Source organism: Setaria italica, chromosome II (genome assembly GCF_000263155.2).
Source record: "Setaria italica strain Yugu1 chromosome II, Setaria_italica_v2.0, whole genome shotgun sequence".
NCBI classification, from domain to species: domain Eukaryota; kingdom Viridiplantae; phylum Streptophyta; class Magnoliopsida; order Poales; family Poaceae; genus Setaria; species Setaria italica.
In genome coordinates, this window is record NC_028451.1 from 29,019,369 (window position 1) to 29,035,289 (window position 15,921).

A 15,921-nucleotide genomic window follows, 5' to 3' on the forward strand; every position below is an offset into this window, starting at 1 on the left:
GTCTCACCAATCGGCCAACAAGGAAGGCTTTAGTCCCGGTAGGCTAACAACCGGGACCTGCCCCTCCCGTCGGCACCCATCAGTGCCTCATTTTTGACCCGGGATTAAAGTTAACCGGGACAAAAGAATCTAGATAGAAGGTCAGTTCTCTACTAGTGCTAGTCATCGTTGTCAAGCTCTCACCCACAATATAGTCCTAGGTCAGATCATGTCCGTCTAATGACTACGGCCGGACATTATCATCGTGCTCAATCCAATTATATACAAGAATTGCATCGTGTATGAGTGTATGCCAATCCAAATATATACAAGAATCACATCATATATGACATAGGGCTAGTAGGCAAGCCATGAGGCCGAATCTGTATAAATATTTAGGCTCGTTTGGTATGGTTTAGGGGGTTTCGGCTTCGCAACTGTAGCAGTACTGTAGCAGCCGAATCTGTATAAATCTTTAGGCTCGTTTGGTATGGCTTAGGGGGTTTCGGCTTCGCAACTGTAGCGGTACTATAGCAGGCGAAGCTAAAGCCATGGGGAGCCACTTTTTTTAGCTCCATCTCCTTCCCAGTTCATTTTGAAACATCAGTATCCATTCCGATTTCATGCTACAGTAACGCATAGTGCTAAATAGTGTGCGTTCCCGTAGCGCGAAGCCAAAGCCTCTTTAGTCTAAGTCGTGCCAAAGGGGGCCTTTGTATTTCAGCGAACTCTCATCTCTAGCGTAACCCAGTTACTAGGATACTCCTGAATTATTATAGATTATTCAACTATAAACACAGTTCCTTTTTATTTCTGGTTATGCTCTCAGTATTCCATGGGCTGTTCTTTGGTCTGAATGAAAGATCTAGGAGGTGTTTGGTTCTTCAGAACCTCCTAAAATTTATGTCACATCAAATTTTTTATACTAATTAGGAGTATCAAATATAGACTAATAATAAAACCAATTGCATAGATGGAGATTAATTTGCGAGACGAATCTATTAAGAATTGGTCCATGATTTGACAATATGATGCTACAGTAAACATGTGCTAATGATGGATTAATTAAGCTTGATAAATTCATCTCATGAATTAGCCTCCATCTATATAATTAGTTTTATAATTTGATTATATTTAATCCTAATTAATGTTTAAATATTTGTTGTGCCATAAATTTTAGTCAAACCAAACAACCCCTTAAACACCCCCTTAAAGTGCTCGTGGCGTCAGTAGCTGATGATTACTTGCACTTGTACGTACCAGATGTGGAGGAATGCAGCGACTTGTCTCTTCAGAACAGGTGCTGCAGCTTTCGCGTCTGGAATGACTGTAAAGTTATGGCATAAAATAAGCAGTTGCCAGTGGGATAAGCAACAGTTGTGGAGTCTTGCGAACGCGCATCCTGTGAGACATTCTCTGGACCAAGTGAACGATCGAGCCCATTCAGTTATGCATCACATCGGTGTCAGTTGAAGGTCATCATGCTCTGTCCTTGCCTTTGAACTGTACTACAGCTTCAAGCTGCCGGCCCCGCGCAAATTCAAGAGCACATTGCTTCTGCTACATTCGTCTTCTCTTATTAGGCTGAGTTCCCTTCAAAATCTCAACTTTAGCACTATACAAAAAAAAGATTCCCCATCACATCAAACTTGTGGTACATGCATGGAGTACTGAATGTAGACGAAATAAAAAACTAATTGCACGGTTTTGTTGTACTTTGCGAGACGAACTGATCCTAATTAGTCAATATTTGGATAATAATTCACAAATACAAACGAAATGCTACAGATACGCTACAGTAATTTTGGTTGTCCAAAGTTGGGCAACTAAAGAAGGTCTTGGATTGGAAGCATATAATTTGGGCAGAGTTAAGTCGGCTGCAACATCGGTCAATAGTAGGGATGGATATAGATGTTTGTAAATTCGAATTCTCCGTATTCGTATCCCCTAAAAATGCCAATATGGATATCCATATTCAGATTCGTTTTTAATATGGATGTCAAATGGATGTATCCAGATCCGATTTTCAGTATTTTCTATATCCGGTTCCAGATTCGTATTGACCAAAATATGAAATATCTGACATTATCCATATCCGCGAAGAATAAAGTACCCAATGAAGCCATCTAAAATTTATTATATTACTACATACTAATTACAAATGATGTTAATTTTAATATTGCTAATAAAATAGTTATTTACACCATTTAAACTATTAAAAATTATCTATTTGATAAATGAAAAATTATGTTAACCTAATATTACTAGTGATATATAATGATAAAGTTTATTATTTTAATATGGCTAATTAGATTAATTTTAAATATATTATATGATTTATCAAATGAATAAATTATATTTAAATGTATTTATGTACTTTTTATTGTTAAATAATATTTATATATTTATGGAAATACATATTTTATATTTATTTGATGTATTAGTTACTTATTTATGGATATGTTATTTTCAATAATATATATAATGTACTATGCTCATAATTTCCGCCCCACTTGTAACATGATTTTTTATCAATTATGAAATCATTGATAAATTAAATTGATACTCGTCATAACGCTATGTTATAAGTTGAGTAAGTATCCAAATGTGGATCTAAATTCAAGCCATTCATTTTGTATTCATATTCGATAATATTTGTATTTGTATTCGAACTCGAATTAAAATGTGATAAATAGTGCTATCCGAATTCAATTCCATGCGTATCCGAATTCATTCCTAGTCACTAGGAAAGCAATGGGGCAAGCAAACCAGTCGCCAAAACACCACGGTTGGCGCGCAAAGCCATAGCATTGGTTTGAGCCGGTAACAGCCTTGAATTGAAGTATTGAACACATTCTCCTTGTCTGAAGAATCGTGAGTTGGGTTGACGAGACGATCAGACATTACCTTCAGAGGAGACATATGGAAGCAACGACAACCTGTCTCGTCGAAGGGCTCGGCTTTTGCAGCGGCTGGGACAACTGTGTGCGTGACGGCACGGAAGCCGTTGGAGAAGAACGCAGCACACCGGCTGCTGCAGCCTGCAGGGCATGTGAAAGAACAGTTACCCATTTCCCTGTTCTCTGCATAGGAAAGTGGAAGGGGAAAGCTAAACTATGCCCGAGCATTTTTTTCAACTCCCCACACTTTGAATTTTTGCTTCCCCATCTCTCCCTTCTTCTCTAGCTCCGGCGAGTCCCGACGAGCTTTCAGGGTTCGGGGTTGGGGGCGTACCTGTCTTCGGCAGATCTAGAGGAAGCTCTGGGGTGGCAGGATAGCGAGCGGTGGTGGCGATAGAGACGGCGGTGAGGCAGGGCCAGGCCCCGGGGGCCCCCCCCCCCCCCCCCCGGCTGGGCGATGGAGGGGCGGAGGCGAGCACCAGCAACGAATTAGCGTGGGGGCGGTCGAGATGGCGCAGGAGCCGCCGGAGACGGGTGGGACGGCGATGGAGGCGGGGGCAACTGGCGTCGGAGACCTCAACTTAGGGGCCAAATGGAGAAGGCGGAAGGAGGAGGAAGGGGCGGTGGAGGGAGGGCGGGCCTCGCCGGCGCTGGGATGGCGCCGGCGAGGCAGTGGGGAGGTGGTGGTGGGGCCTCGTTCGGGACTTGAGAGGGGAGGCGATGGGAACGGATAAGGTGGAGGACCGAGGGATGGAGGAAGTAAAGAAGAAGGCTGATTCGATCTGTACCGTGATTCTGGATCGGATGGTTACAAATTTCGAGGGTGGGAGGGATCTTCTACATCCGAGCATTGTGTAGACAGCCCCAACAGGAATCTGCTGGTCAGTCGTGACGCATCACATCGGTGCATTTTTGTTCGTGCCGTGAGCCCGTGACGAGTGGTTTATGTTGACCTCCTGCAGTTACGGAGTATATCTGGTCGGTTGGCCTGCACAAGCCGATAGCGGATAGCTAGCGCTCCGTCCAGGAAGAGCAAGCAGGGGTTGACGACGACGTCGAGTCCAATCGAACCGAAACGTGGCCTGGCTTCGTTGGTTCAGGACTTTGAGGCATCATGTGATGGTAGCTGAGCAAGAGGAGCAGCGCAGCAGGTGTAGTAGCTTTCTACCGGTTCGTCATCCTGTCAAGGAGCAAGAAGCCGGACCGTGCCAAGCCGACCAGATAGACGTGTCTTACTCCGGTAACATGACGCCGAGGCACGCAGCGGCGTCGTGCTCGTAAACCACCGATTTGTACGCTTGCCCCCGTGCCGACGCGGGCCGAAATCGACGACGTATTCCGCCTACCGGAGCCTGGAACGAAGAGGTGTTAACGGCAGTTTGTACTGGCCGGCTGCTGGACACGTAACAACGGACCCCGGGGCGATGGCGCCGCGAGTTTGATGTTGACCGCGTTCTTTGGTGCCCCTCCGTTTTCACTTTAGGCTCTGTTTAGTTGCTCGATTTTGGACAACCAAAATTATTATACTAGCATTATAGCGTTTCGTTTGTATTAGTGAATTATTGTCTAAATATTGACTAATTATGGTCAAAAGATTCGTCTCGCAAAGTACAACCAAACTGTACAATTAGTTTTTGATTTTATCTACATTCAGTACTCCATGCATGTACTATAAGTTTGATGTGATGGGGAATCATAGTGCCAAAGATAGAATTTTTAGAGTAACTAACAAGGGTTTACTGGGCCGTCGAGCGGATCCAGCCAAGGATCAAGGATAAGGTAGATAGATCTCACGCTTTCCTCCGCCTTTTCCTCGCAGGCTCGCACCCACGGCTGAATTCCCGCCTCAAAAGAGGCGCCCGGCGACTCACCGGTCACCTCTTGTGCTCTTGCTCTCGGCTCGTGCGCCACCGCTGCCTCTACTGCTCCTCACGAGAGGCACGTACTAGTACCGGTATAGGGACAGTAGAGCTGCGACTGCGAGCAACGACTCCACTCCGTCTCACTGCCTCAGGACGGCGGACGGTTTGTCTGTACGTGTCGGCGGGGGGGGGGGGGGGGGGGGGGGGGGGTACTGTATGAAGATCAACTTTCCAACACAGAAATTCGGCAAGGCTGGCTTCGCCTAATTTTCTAAGCACGCACGCTCGATCAGCCTACAACAGGCAGCTCAGCACATGCGGGGGGCGCGAACAAATGGATTCTCAGACGATTTTATTTGCGACACCAGCCAACCAGGCGGTACCAGGAGGACGGAGCTCTCGCCGGACGACGCCGATCGAGGAAGGCCGCGCTGGAAAGCAAGGAACGCAACGTGGCCTGCAACAGACGAGACGACGGATCCATTAGCCTTGATTGAAGGCGACGGCGTCGTGCGTGTTAGCTTACTACGCCGAGAAGAGACCAAACACGCGTCTCCCTGACACGTCGCGCTGCGTCCCCGCCCGCTGATTGATCGATGGATCGAGAAGGAGCTTCAGGGACAAAGAGCGGTTGGTGGAATGGTGGTGGTGATGCAGCACGCATGCGGCTGCTATCTAGCTGCAGCGAGAAGAACGAATGAAGGCTTCACTAACACTACCAGATGACAGCGACGGCGGCCTCGTTTTGGGCGGTTAATTAAACAATCAATTTTAAACTACAATCAGTAGTGTGTGTGTGCGTAATTGTCTATCATCACCGTGCCTATTTTCCCCCTCCTCCTCTCTTGTGCGTGACACTTGGAATCAATGCGACGGATCATGTTAATTGGCAGGATAACATACTAATCATTTTCAAGTGCTCATCTCGCGAAGAAGCATGAGTTCTCCAAATCTGCTCCGAGTATCCACCTCCTCCTGTGCGTTTGTGCACAACTGCATCAGGCCGGTCGTGATGATCATCTCCATTGGCTAGGTTGGATTGCCCAATAAAGTAGTGCAAGCACTGATGCCATGACATGACCTGAACCCCCCGCATGATTTCGCTTCTTATCCGGCGGTGTCTTCGCTCATGAGTCATGACAGGGGCCACACCTCGCAGAGACATAGCCAACCGTCCAGTTGATTGAGGCATGGATGCTCGGCCGGTCTCTGATTGGTATCGTCGACCACCGCCATCATCAATCCAGAAAGTGATGGGTGGGTTAAGCAACTTTTCCTGTAAGCACTACTGCACCATGCCATTTTCTATCCTGGAATATAAACTAACTTTTTCTGCTCTCTGTTTTCTCATTATGGGCGGGTAAAGTCACTCTTGGAATTTGGAATCGGTCGGTTGCAAGTTCAGGGCAAATGATGGTCTCCTCTACACTCCTAGTGACCATACCAACAACCAACCATATAGGCTTGGTACCTGAAATGGACCCACTCGGGTAGGAGTATCAATTGTTTCCTGGAATCATCACTTGGTAAGTTTCAAAAAAGAAAAGGAGGAATCATCACTTGATGAGCACTACGGCTTCTACTCTTCTTGCCAAAGTTGGTTGGGGTGAAAAAAAAAATGCCTCCTGGACATTTGCCTCGATTGGAAGACAGTTGGCAGATCAAGCTCCTGCTGGACCCAAGACATTTCTTCGTCCTGACCCAAAGACTTGGACTAGTACTAAGCCCCTGTTTTTTTAGTCCTACTCTGTTTGGATCCAGGAATTAAAATCCATTAAAAAAATGAACAAAGATAATATTACCCCTAATCATTCAATGTGTGTGACCATCTGTTCTGAAGATAAAAACACCCCTGTTTTGCTCAGGTGTCAATCACCATACACATACGTTGAGCCATACTACGAATCAAATTTACCAACAATTCATTTGATTTAGTGGCTTGAGCAGCTCTCAGATGTCAACCTGAATTCATATATGTACTTAATGTCAAACCATACAAATCAAATTTACCACCAATCTCAAATTTACAACTGTTTACATGATTTCAACCTACATCTCACAACCAATCATCACAGCTTTGCTCCAAAGCCTAGAGCATAGACGAATCCAACAGATCTACGAAAGAATTGGGTTACCACTCTAGCCGAATCCTCCAAAAATTATGACGAAATCGTCACACGACCATTCCTCAGGGCTCGACAGCATAGCAAGAAGACACGAACTAGCGAAAAATCGGGGAAAAGAATGAGCAGCCTTACATTCGGAGAGGGGAGCACGACTGTGGGAAACGGGAAGGGCGGTGGCGGGTGGCGGCGCCGAGCACGAAGAGCCAGACGATGTGGACTAGCAGCAGCGCCTGGCCAGAGACGGGCGCGGAGCCGGCACCGACCTCGCAGTAGCCGCGCCGCACGACGCGGGCCCCGCGCAGGGGCGGCCGCACCAGTATGTGACCCGACGACTGGGTCCGAGCGGAAGCACCGCACGGAGCACAACGCGACGTCACCGTCCGCCACGACGCAGGGGTCCCCGAGCTCCGCAGCCACCCCCACCACCGTTGTCGCAGTGGGCGCCAGGGAGGAGGAGGCTAGGGTTTGCGTGAGGAGGAGCGAGAGTGTGGCGAGGAGGATGAGGTGGATGATGCGTGAGGGCGGCATGCTGGGCGTCGCCGGCTGCCGATGGTCGCCGGCGAGGGGCGGGGCGGGAGTCATGGCGGCCTCCGGGGTGCGGGAGGACGCGGCCGCGGCGGTGGGGCGGAGGGGTGGGATTGCGAGCGAGGGAGACTCGGAGGGAGGGTTCAGGACGGGTGGGATGGACAATAAATGAGGGGCAGGGGTGTCTTTTCCCCTTTAGTCATCCCTTAGGGTTTAGTTCTCATTTTAATCTCTATATTTGGCACTTTAGGAACTAAAAGGGGTCAAAATGGATGGACTAACCAAACAGAACCTAAATGAAGAGGTACTGTAGCAGCGGAAGACTGGGCAACTGGCTGGTTCCTCCGGTCTTTGGGTGTCATTGCTGGAGGCCCTGGAGCTGGCCTCCTTTCCCCCCTGTTCTTGCACATGCATACTGTCCAATAAAATCCAGAAAGCTCGATGACAACAACAGTTGGGAAAACAGCTCTTGATGAAACCCAACAAACAAGGGAGGGAAATATTATAGAGTATACTACAGCTAAACCAGAAACAGAATTCTGTCCGGCTCTGAACAACAACAGAGGAGAATGTCTGGCCACTATTGTAATCGTACCCACTCTCATCGGCCGTACACTTAATACTAGTAGTTTATATTACATGGCAACACTTTAATCCATGGACTAATTTTTAATCCGGATCACAAAGTATATTTGAATCCAATTAGAAGGACTAAACGTGAACTAATTATAAAACTGATTGCATAAGCCGTGCTAATTCGCGAGACGAATCTATAAAGCCTAATTAATCCATGATTAGCATATATTTACTGTAGCATCACGTGGGCAAATCATGAACTAATTAGACTTAATAGAATCGCCTCGAGAATTTACCTTCATTTATGCAATTGATTTTGTATTAAGCCTATATTTAATACTTCTAATTAGTATCTAAACATTCGATGTGACATGTTCATCCCCGTCTCCAAACAGGCCTTAGCTAACAGTGTATCAGTAATCAATTGGAAGCCAGTGATGGTTGCAGTTGTCTCCTACTAGTGACCATAATTCCTCGCGGTCAGCTTAGATTGAGGCAAGTTTTCTGGTAGACTGCTTGTGTTTAGCATGATCCTGAGTGATAAAAAAAGGCAATATTTTTAGGCCTCCTTTCAGTAGTTAGACTATGATGTGTCATGGGCTTTTGTCTTGCCAGAGAATAAATTCTCTCAACCCCACCTGTCTAAATCTGTTCTCTGCTTTTACACTAGACCCATGCCACCGTATCCTCATCTCCAAAGGAGAAAAAAAAGGGTTGTAGGCGCTTTAAAATGCGCAGCTTTAGCTAAAAGGCATTGGAAAAGCTTGGACCTGTTCGCTTCAGCTTATAAGCCGACTGAAAAGCTGAAACGGCTGATTTATTGTGAGAGGAAAACACTGTTTGGTGGCTGATAAGCCGACCGAATAAGCTGAAGCGAACAGGCATCAAATCGATAAGTTGATGATGAACATGAAAGGACATAATATAAAAACGCCGTGGCCCGAATAGTCACTGAGGCACGATAGTTCATCCAATCAGAAGTTATTATGCTTGGCCAAGTATTTTTACCTTTGACTAAAGGCCATTCTCAATGGTACTTTTACGGGCAATAAATAAGTTGTCATGTAAATAATTGTGGTGACATGACACACTATTTATGAGGTGAGAGAAAAAAATAGTTTCATGGATGAAACCATGTTTACACTATTTTCAAGATGTTTGTGTGTTGCATGTAGTATTGGATGGAAACAACAAAGGATAAAACAATGCATTGTATGATCTATTTTATCCATAAATTAAATACATCTTACTTATGTGGCATACTTGAAAATATAAACACTGCATTGAAAATGGCCTAAGAGTAACTGGTCGTTACTAAGTTTGTTATATAAAAGCTTTTATTATATATAACTCTTATTTAAGAGTGTACTCCATGTAGCTCAAAATACATGTCGTTTTAACCTTCTCAACTTTTCTCAAAATACATGCCATCCTAGATCTTCTATGCATTTTCGATCATTTCTTCCATTATTACCCTTTCTAAATAAATACCACCATGTACCCTTAAAAAAATGTCATGTCTCTTCCAATATGGTAAATGAAGTACGAATAAAGGACAACAAGGCCATGTGATCCACTTTCCTAATCCTTGTGCGCGACTCAACAGTTTACATATCAGCTAGCTATAATGGGTGTCGACATCAAACAGTTTGCTATATGGTGGATAGATTTAATGAAGAAAGAAGAGATGCTAACAGCTAATTTGTAGTCACCAGCACCGTTGGGAATTCTGGTGGGGAGTGGATAAAGGAAAAAGAAAGATGGCATGGTGGCATGGGATAAATTAACCTGAGCAGCAAGGACAAGAGGCAGAAGAGCTTGAGCAACAGTTTCAGCAGCCGGCTGGCACCTAGGCAGGGATCGGTCTGACCAGTTCCCTTAACCGGTTTGACCGGTTTGGGCCTAGGCAGCGTAGCCACTTCCAGAGGCAGCGTGAGAAGCCCTCTTCTCCGATAAAGAAGCTCATAAACTTTTTAGCTAGCATATGGAAGAGTCAGAGGATATTGAAGAGGAACGACAGCGACAATGGAGGGCTAGCAAGAAAGAGCGAGATTCGATTAAGATGATGCACTCTCACATGAACCTTCAGCCCCCTCGCTCTCCTATCTCTCCTTCACCTCCAGAAGTAGAAATTTCATCAGTTGAGACAAGAATTGAAGAGATCGTCTCATCCGGCTACTTTGATCAGTATGGCAGCATGTTCTATCCGGATGTGGGAGTTCAGCCTTAGTTCCTCTACCTTTTCAGCCACACCCAGCAAGAGGATTCGATGCATTTGTTTAAGATCTTGGTCCAAGTGTTCATGGAGGTGCTTATCCTTTTTATCCAAGATCCACCTTTGGGCCATTTACAAGAGCTCCATCCTCAGCAGCAACTAGTGGCAGCTTTCTAGGTACTTCCTATGCAGCAGCTCCTCCACCTCCTTCGCACACTGCCGAGTTTGCAGTTAAGGCCATCTTTGGTCCTCCTCCTCCTCATCCATCTACTCAGGGTATGTCTTGTAGCACACTTGCTCCTCTCTCTAAAATCACCATGCCAGATTCTATTTATCTTGATTCTCCTATGCCATGGATGACTGAAGGCACTCATTGGGTGGAGCACTCACCAGGAGGGAGCGGGTATGGACATGAGGATCAGTGACTGCAGCTACACCTTCTCCAGGCCCTTTTATGGATGCTTGATGACAAAGGTGGAGAAGAAATGGAATAAAGCTTCATCTTCATGACTTGGTGTAGGTGGGCAGTAGTGATCGGTCTGACCGGTCTGTATCTTGGCTGAAAAAACAGTTCTGTAATAATTCAAATTTAATTCCTTTGTGGACTTGAGAATCTGTAATGTGTGCTACTGTGTGTATAGAACTTATTTATGCACTTAAGTGACTCTGTGTTAGTATGAGATGAATGTTTGGATTGATGATTGTTTTGTGTATGTGCTGACTGGTGCAAACTGGTCTGACCGGTCTGACCCTTGACAGCACACACACACATTCTTATCTCTTGTTGAGTGCTGTTACATGTCACTTGCATCACGGATTTATTTGTCACACACACTTGTTGCACCCCCATGGATTCTGAGATATAGGGGGAGCTCCCATGTTATTCTTGTCTATGTGCATTTGGCTTGTGAGACCCAATTTTTGAAATTCCACTAAAAGCACACATTAAGGGGGAGCTCATGATATATCTTAGAATCTAAAATGCGCTTTAATGATATATTTGTAAGCTTTAATTGGGTTGTCATCAATCACCAAAAAGGAGGACATTGAAAGTGCATCTAGGCTCCTAAGTGGGTTTTGGTGAATTGAATGACAAAACGATTAAAGGACCAACTTGTTTGCTTAAGATTGTGAGCAGGATTTTATTCTCATATTCATGATGCAATATTGTGTCATATGTTGAATGTGTATTATACAGCTTACAATAAAGATAGCAAGCAAGTGTGTGATCCCATAGTGCAAATGATTAATCAATGACAAGCAAGAGTGAAGTGAAATTGGGGACATCTTATCATTATTGATCTACAAGTCTCCAAACTGTGTCATAGCTTGTTTGACAAGTGAAGAGATCATTAAGTAAAATTCACAAATGGATATTGCAAGACTTTGGGCATATGATAAAGAGACATGAGCTTATGTTAGATATTGGTCTCTCTAGTTGGAAGCTTGCAATTCATGGGATATTCTTTATCAATCAAAGACAAATATTTGAAGAAAATTTTCAAATGGAAATTCTTTGTTGATGTCAAAAGCAAAGATAAACTCAATGTGGCAAGAATAGATGAAGAAATCAAGGGAGATACTAGAGCGAGGGACTAACAAAGCTTTGGTTAAGCGACGATTTGAACCGTGTGCATATTGCTAAGGTGAAGTGGCTAGTATCCGGGGGGTTTTGAAGTATCATATCTTAGCCTTAACGAGGGAAGCAATGCAATACATCTAATCTATTATGGTTGATAAAATGGAGTGACCTAATGATTCAAATATGTCTTATCATGGATGATGGAAAATCTTAAGTCACTGGCTCAAGTTGGATGTGCTTAAGATGATAGCAATGTTGAGAATAAGTTCAAATCCATAAGAAAAGGGTAGGGGTACAACCATGCATGTTACATATTTCATACTCCGGCTCACTTCCTTAGATATGGAACATAGTTAAGGTCTCCAATCGTCTAGCCTAAAACTTCATCAAAATAAGTTAGAGCACGGATGGGTGCACTCTCCTTCGCTTTCCATGGACGACCACATACACTACTATAAATCTCGAACAATGGAGACATTAACTGATGTGGCCTATAGAAAGTGAGATGAGCCTGAAACTTCAAATCTGGGGTGAACATCGAGTTTCCACCCATGTAAGTCAAATCAAACTTTTCCAATGCTTGATTCAAAATTGCACGAAAGCTCATTTCCGCAATGGTAGTACCATTTATATCCTATAAAAGATAATTATAACATAATGAAAGTTAAAAGATCTAATATAACTAAAAATAAAAGAATGATAAAAGAATGTTTCATACCATGTCATTAAGCCAAGAAAGCCTCTCAACAGCCACAATCACATTGCTTTCTCCCTCCTCGATCTGCTTTATTCGAAAATATGAAAAGTCTGGCACAAAGTACCCATGATCTTTAAGCTGCTCTAGGTAGGCCTCCACGACGGTCCTCTTAATGGTTACTGTATGTGGTGCTATTTTACCCCATGCGGCAATTGAAACCATCAGGATGGCCTCTCCTGGTGACATCAAGGTGAAATCTGTATCTCGAATAGGTACTTGAAAATAGAGATGTACTCTTTTCAAATTACGTTTACCAACGTCCTCGGTTTGCACTAAAGGAGAAGTACCATCTATAGCTTTGACAACATCTTTGAAACATCTAATAGGTTTGATAAGCTACATTGTATGTAAGTAAATTTAGAATTTATTCATGTGTAGTAACAAAATCAATTAAAAGAAGGAAAGAATACTACTATGTTGGGAATTGTTCCTCTGCTTTGATCACCGAATGACAAGTCAATGGGGCCATGTAAGTGAAGTCCTGGATGACTAGCGGGAGGGCCATCGAGCCCAAACTGTCCCCTGCCACCTCCACGGCTGCCACCACCATGGTGAAAAGAACTTCCACTTGCTCAGAATTTATAAAATGCTAAGAATAAAAGATTATCTAAAATAATGGAAAAATTTATAATTGTTGGTTTAGATCTCATGAACATTGTTATAATTAATTATAACATATTTATTATCATTTTGCAATTGCATGGAATAAAAATGGAAAAAGGTAACAACTTTTAATTTCTAACACAATCCCTATGTAAAAAAAATAGAGTGGATCTGCATATAAACTAATCATAACGTATTTTTTATCATGTTGCAATTTCATGGAATCAAAATGGAAAAAGGTCACAATTCTTCTTAATTAATTTACTTGAACAAAATGGAAAACAATGGAAAACAAAAATAAACGGCCGGGGAGGTTGGCGGCGCGACGGCGGCCAGGGAGGAGGTGGAGCGATGGCGGGGAGCAAGCGGTGGACGACGCGTGGCGGCGATGCTCGGAGAGGAGGACGGCAGCGCTTGGGGGCCGCGGCGGAGTTGATCGGGGAGGGAACGCGACGCGATGGCGATCGGGGAGGAGGTGGAGCGGTGGCGGGGAGCAGGTGGCCCGGCGAACGATGCGCGGTGGTGATGCTCGGGGTGGAGGACGACAGCGCTTGGGGACCGCGGTGGAGTCAACCGGGGAGGGGAGGCGGCGCGACGGTGGCCGGCGAGGAGGTGGAGCGGTGGCGGGGAGCAGGTGGCCCGGCGGACGATGCCCGGTGGTGGCGTTCGGGAAGGAGGATGGCGGCGCTCGGGGGTCATGACAGAGTCAACCAGGGAGGGAAGGCGTCACGACGGCGGGCAGGGTGGAGGTGGAGTGGCGGCGGGGCAACGGTGGACGGGGAGGGGAGGCAGCCTGGCGGCCGCACGTTGCGTCCGGGGAGGAGGGCCCTTGGCGGCGGCGGCCGAGAGGCGCTACAGCGGATAGGGAGAGGACGGCGACTTGGTGGGGAGCAGAATGCAGGGCATGCGAACGACTCACGGCGGGGAGCAGGCAGCCCGGTGGACGACGCGCGGCGGCAGCGCTCAAGGAGGAGGACGGTGGCGCTCGGGGAGGACAACCGCGGCGGAATCAGGCAGCCTGACAGCGTGATTTCCGTTCACAAATGCCGGGAGTTAGGGAAAATCAGGCGGTTCTCCTGATTTTGTAGGAGGTCTCAGTGCTGGCGAGCGCTGCCCGCCAACACTGAGCTTCTACGCTAGCGGGCAGCATTAGCACCCGCCAGCACAGAGTTTTCACCAAATTTTCAACCAATTTAAATACTTGATAATAGATTTCAAAATTGTTTCGAACTTCTACACCTGAACATAAATGTTATATAGTGAATGTAAAAAATATAATTTCATACATAACACAAATATTTTGATTACTTAGTTCACATGTCACTATTGGTTGAAACACCTCATGAGTTTTAGGGTGATTATGACTTGCATATTCATTTGGGAAGGACATACTATTATACTATTTTCAAAACTATCTTATTATGTTTGGTCCATGTTGGTGCACTGGTAAAGTGGTTACATACCAAATATCATGATTGTTGGATCAAATATATTTTATTAAAATTTAGTTAAATCAAAAGGTAAATGGATTTTCCTGTTAAACCTTTGAAAAATGTCCATATTTAAGAAAATTTGATGATTTATTTTATGTTAACAAGAAAATACCAAATCCAAGAGGAAATGTGGATTGTGCCATTCCATCTAGGTTTATTTTAATTTTAATAAAATAAAAATTTGTTGAACAATCATGATATTTGGCATGTAACCACTTTAGCAGTGCACCAACGTGGACCAAAATAATAACACAATTTTGAGATAGTGTAACAGTACATTGTTTCCAAATGGATATCCTAGTCATAATCACCCTATAACTCATGAGGTGTTTCGACCTATAGTGACTTGTGAACTAATTAGTCAAAACATTTGTGTTATGTATGAAATTATATTTTTTGCATTCACTATATAACATTTATGTTCAGGTGTAGAAGTTTAAAATAATTTTGAAATTATTTATCAAGTATTTAAATTGGTTGAAAATTTGGTGAAAACTTTGTGCTGGCGTGGCCAGGCACCAAAATTTCTAAGTCCTGGCGCGAAATTTTCACTACACCGTCAGGCTGCCAAAATTATTTACTCTACGCTGTGTATCTGAAGAGGCTCACAAGAGGAGAGGAGCCTTGTGCGCATACACTCATGACTACCGTACAAGCTATTATTAGTGTAGTTCACGGGATGCACTAAACAAAGAATTCACACAAGTCGACAGCAATAAAATTTGCGACAAGACTTCAAATAATTTACATTTCATTCATGTCATGTTTATATTACAATGAATTCATGTCTTTACATACAGCTACTCAAAGTCTATTTGACCAGCTACTTCTTTGGCGACAGGAGCCATCTCTTGCAGATATTGTTGAAACTGTTCATCAGAGTAGTCTTGTGCAATCCCCTCCACAACTAGAGCCAAGTCAGCTTGTGAATAGAAGGACGTCACCATTGCCAACAACTACTTCGAGACCGACTCTGTCATCTTCTGGATGTAGCCAGTGATCTTCGCAGGCACCTCCTGAGTACTTCCACCAAAGGACGAGGCTCCACACCTTCCGCAGGGGGCTTCACCATGTCAGCAATGGGCTGAGTGGCTTTTGTCAACTCCTTCAAAGTAAGTTTGGTGGCCGCCAACTCAGGCTCACGCTCTTGGATGCTCCTCGTGGCGTTTACCAGATCAACTTCCCCATCGGAACGCCTCTTCTGCTCTTTCTCCAGGCGGTGCTCTAGATTCTCGTACAGAGCAGATAACTTGTCATGTTGCTCCATCACTCTGTAGTACGAGCCAATTAGTGATGTGGCCTT

The 15,921-nt window shown here is 44.7% G+C and overlaps 1 protein-coding gene across 1 annotated transcript; it reads right to left on the reverse strand.

The window, feature by feature from the left end:
• Positions 1 to 6,995: 6,995 nt before the first annotated feature.
• LOC101785203 lies at positions 6,996 to 7,426 on the reverse strand. Its single transcript, XM_012843666.3, is given in 3 exon segments — positions 6,996 to 7,168; positions 7,171 to 7,191; positions 7,194 to 7,426. Coding segments are annotated over 3 exon segments (396 nt in total). The 5' UTR covers positions 7,396 to 7,426.
• Between the last annotated feature and the right edge of the window lie 8,495 nt (positions 7,427 to 15,921).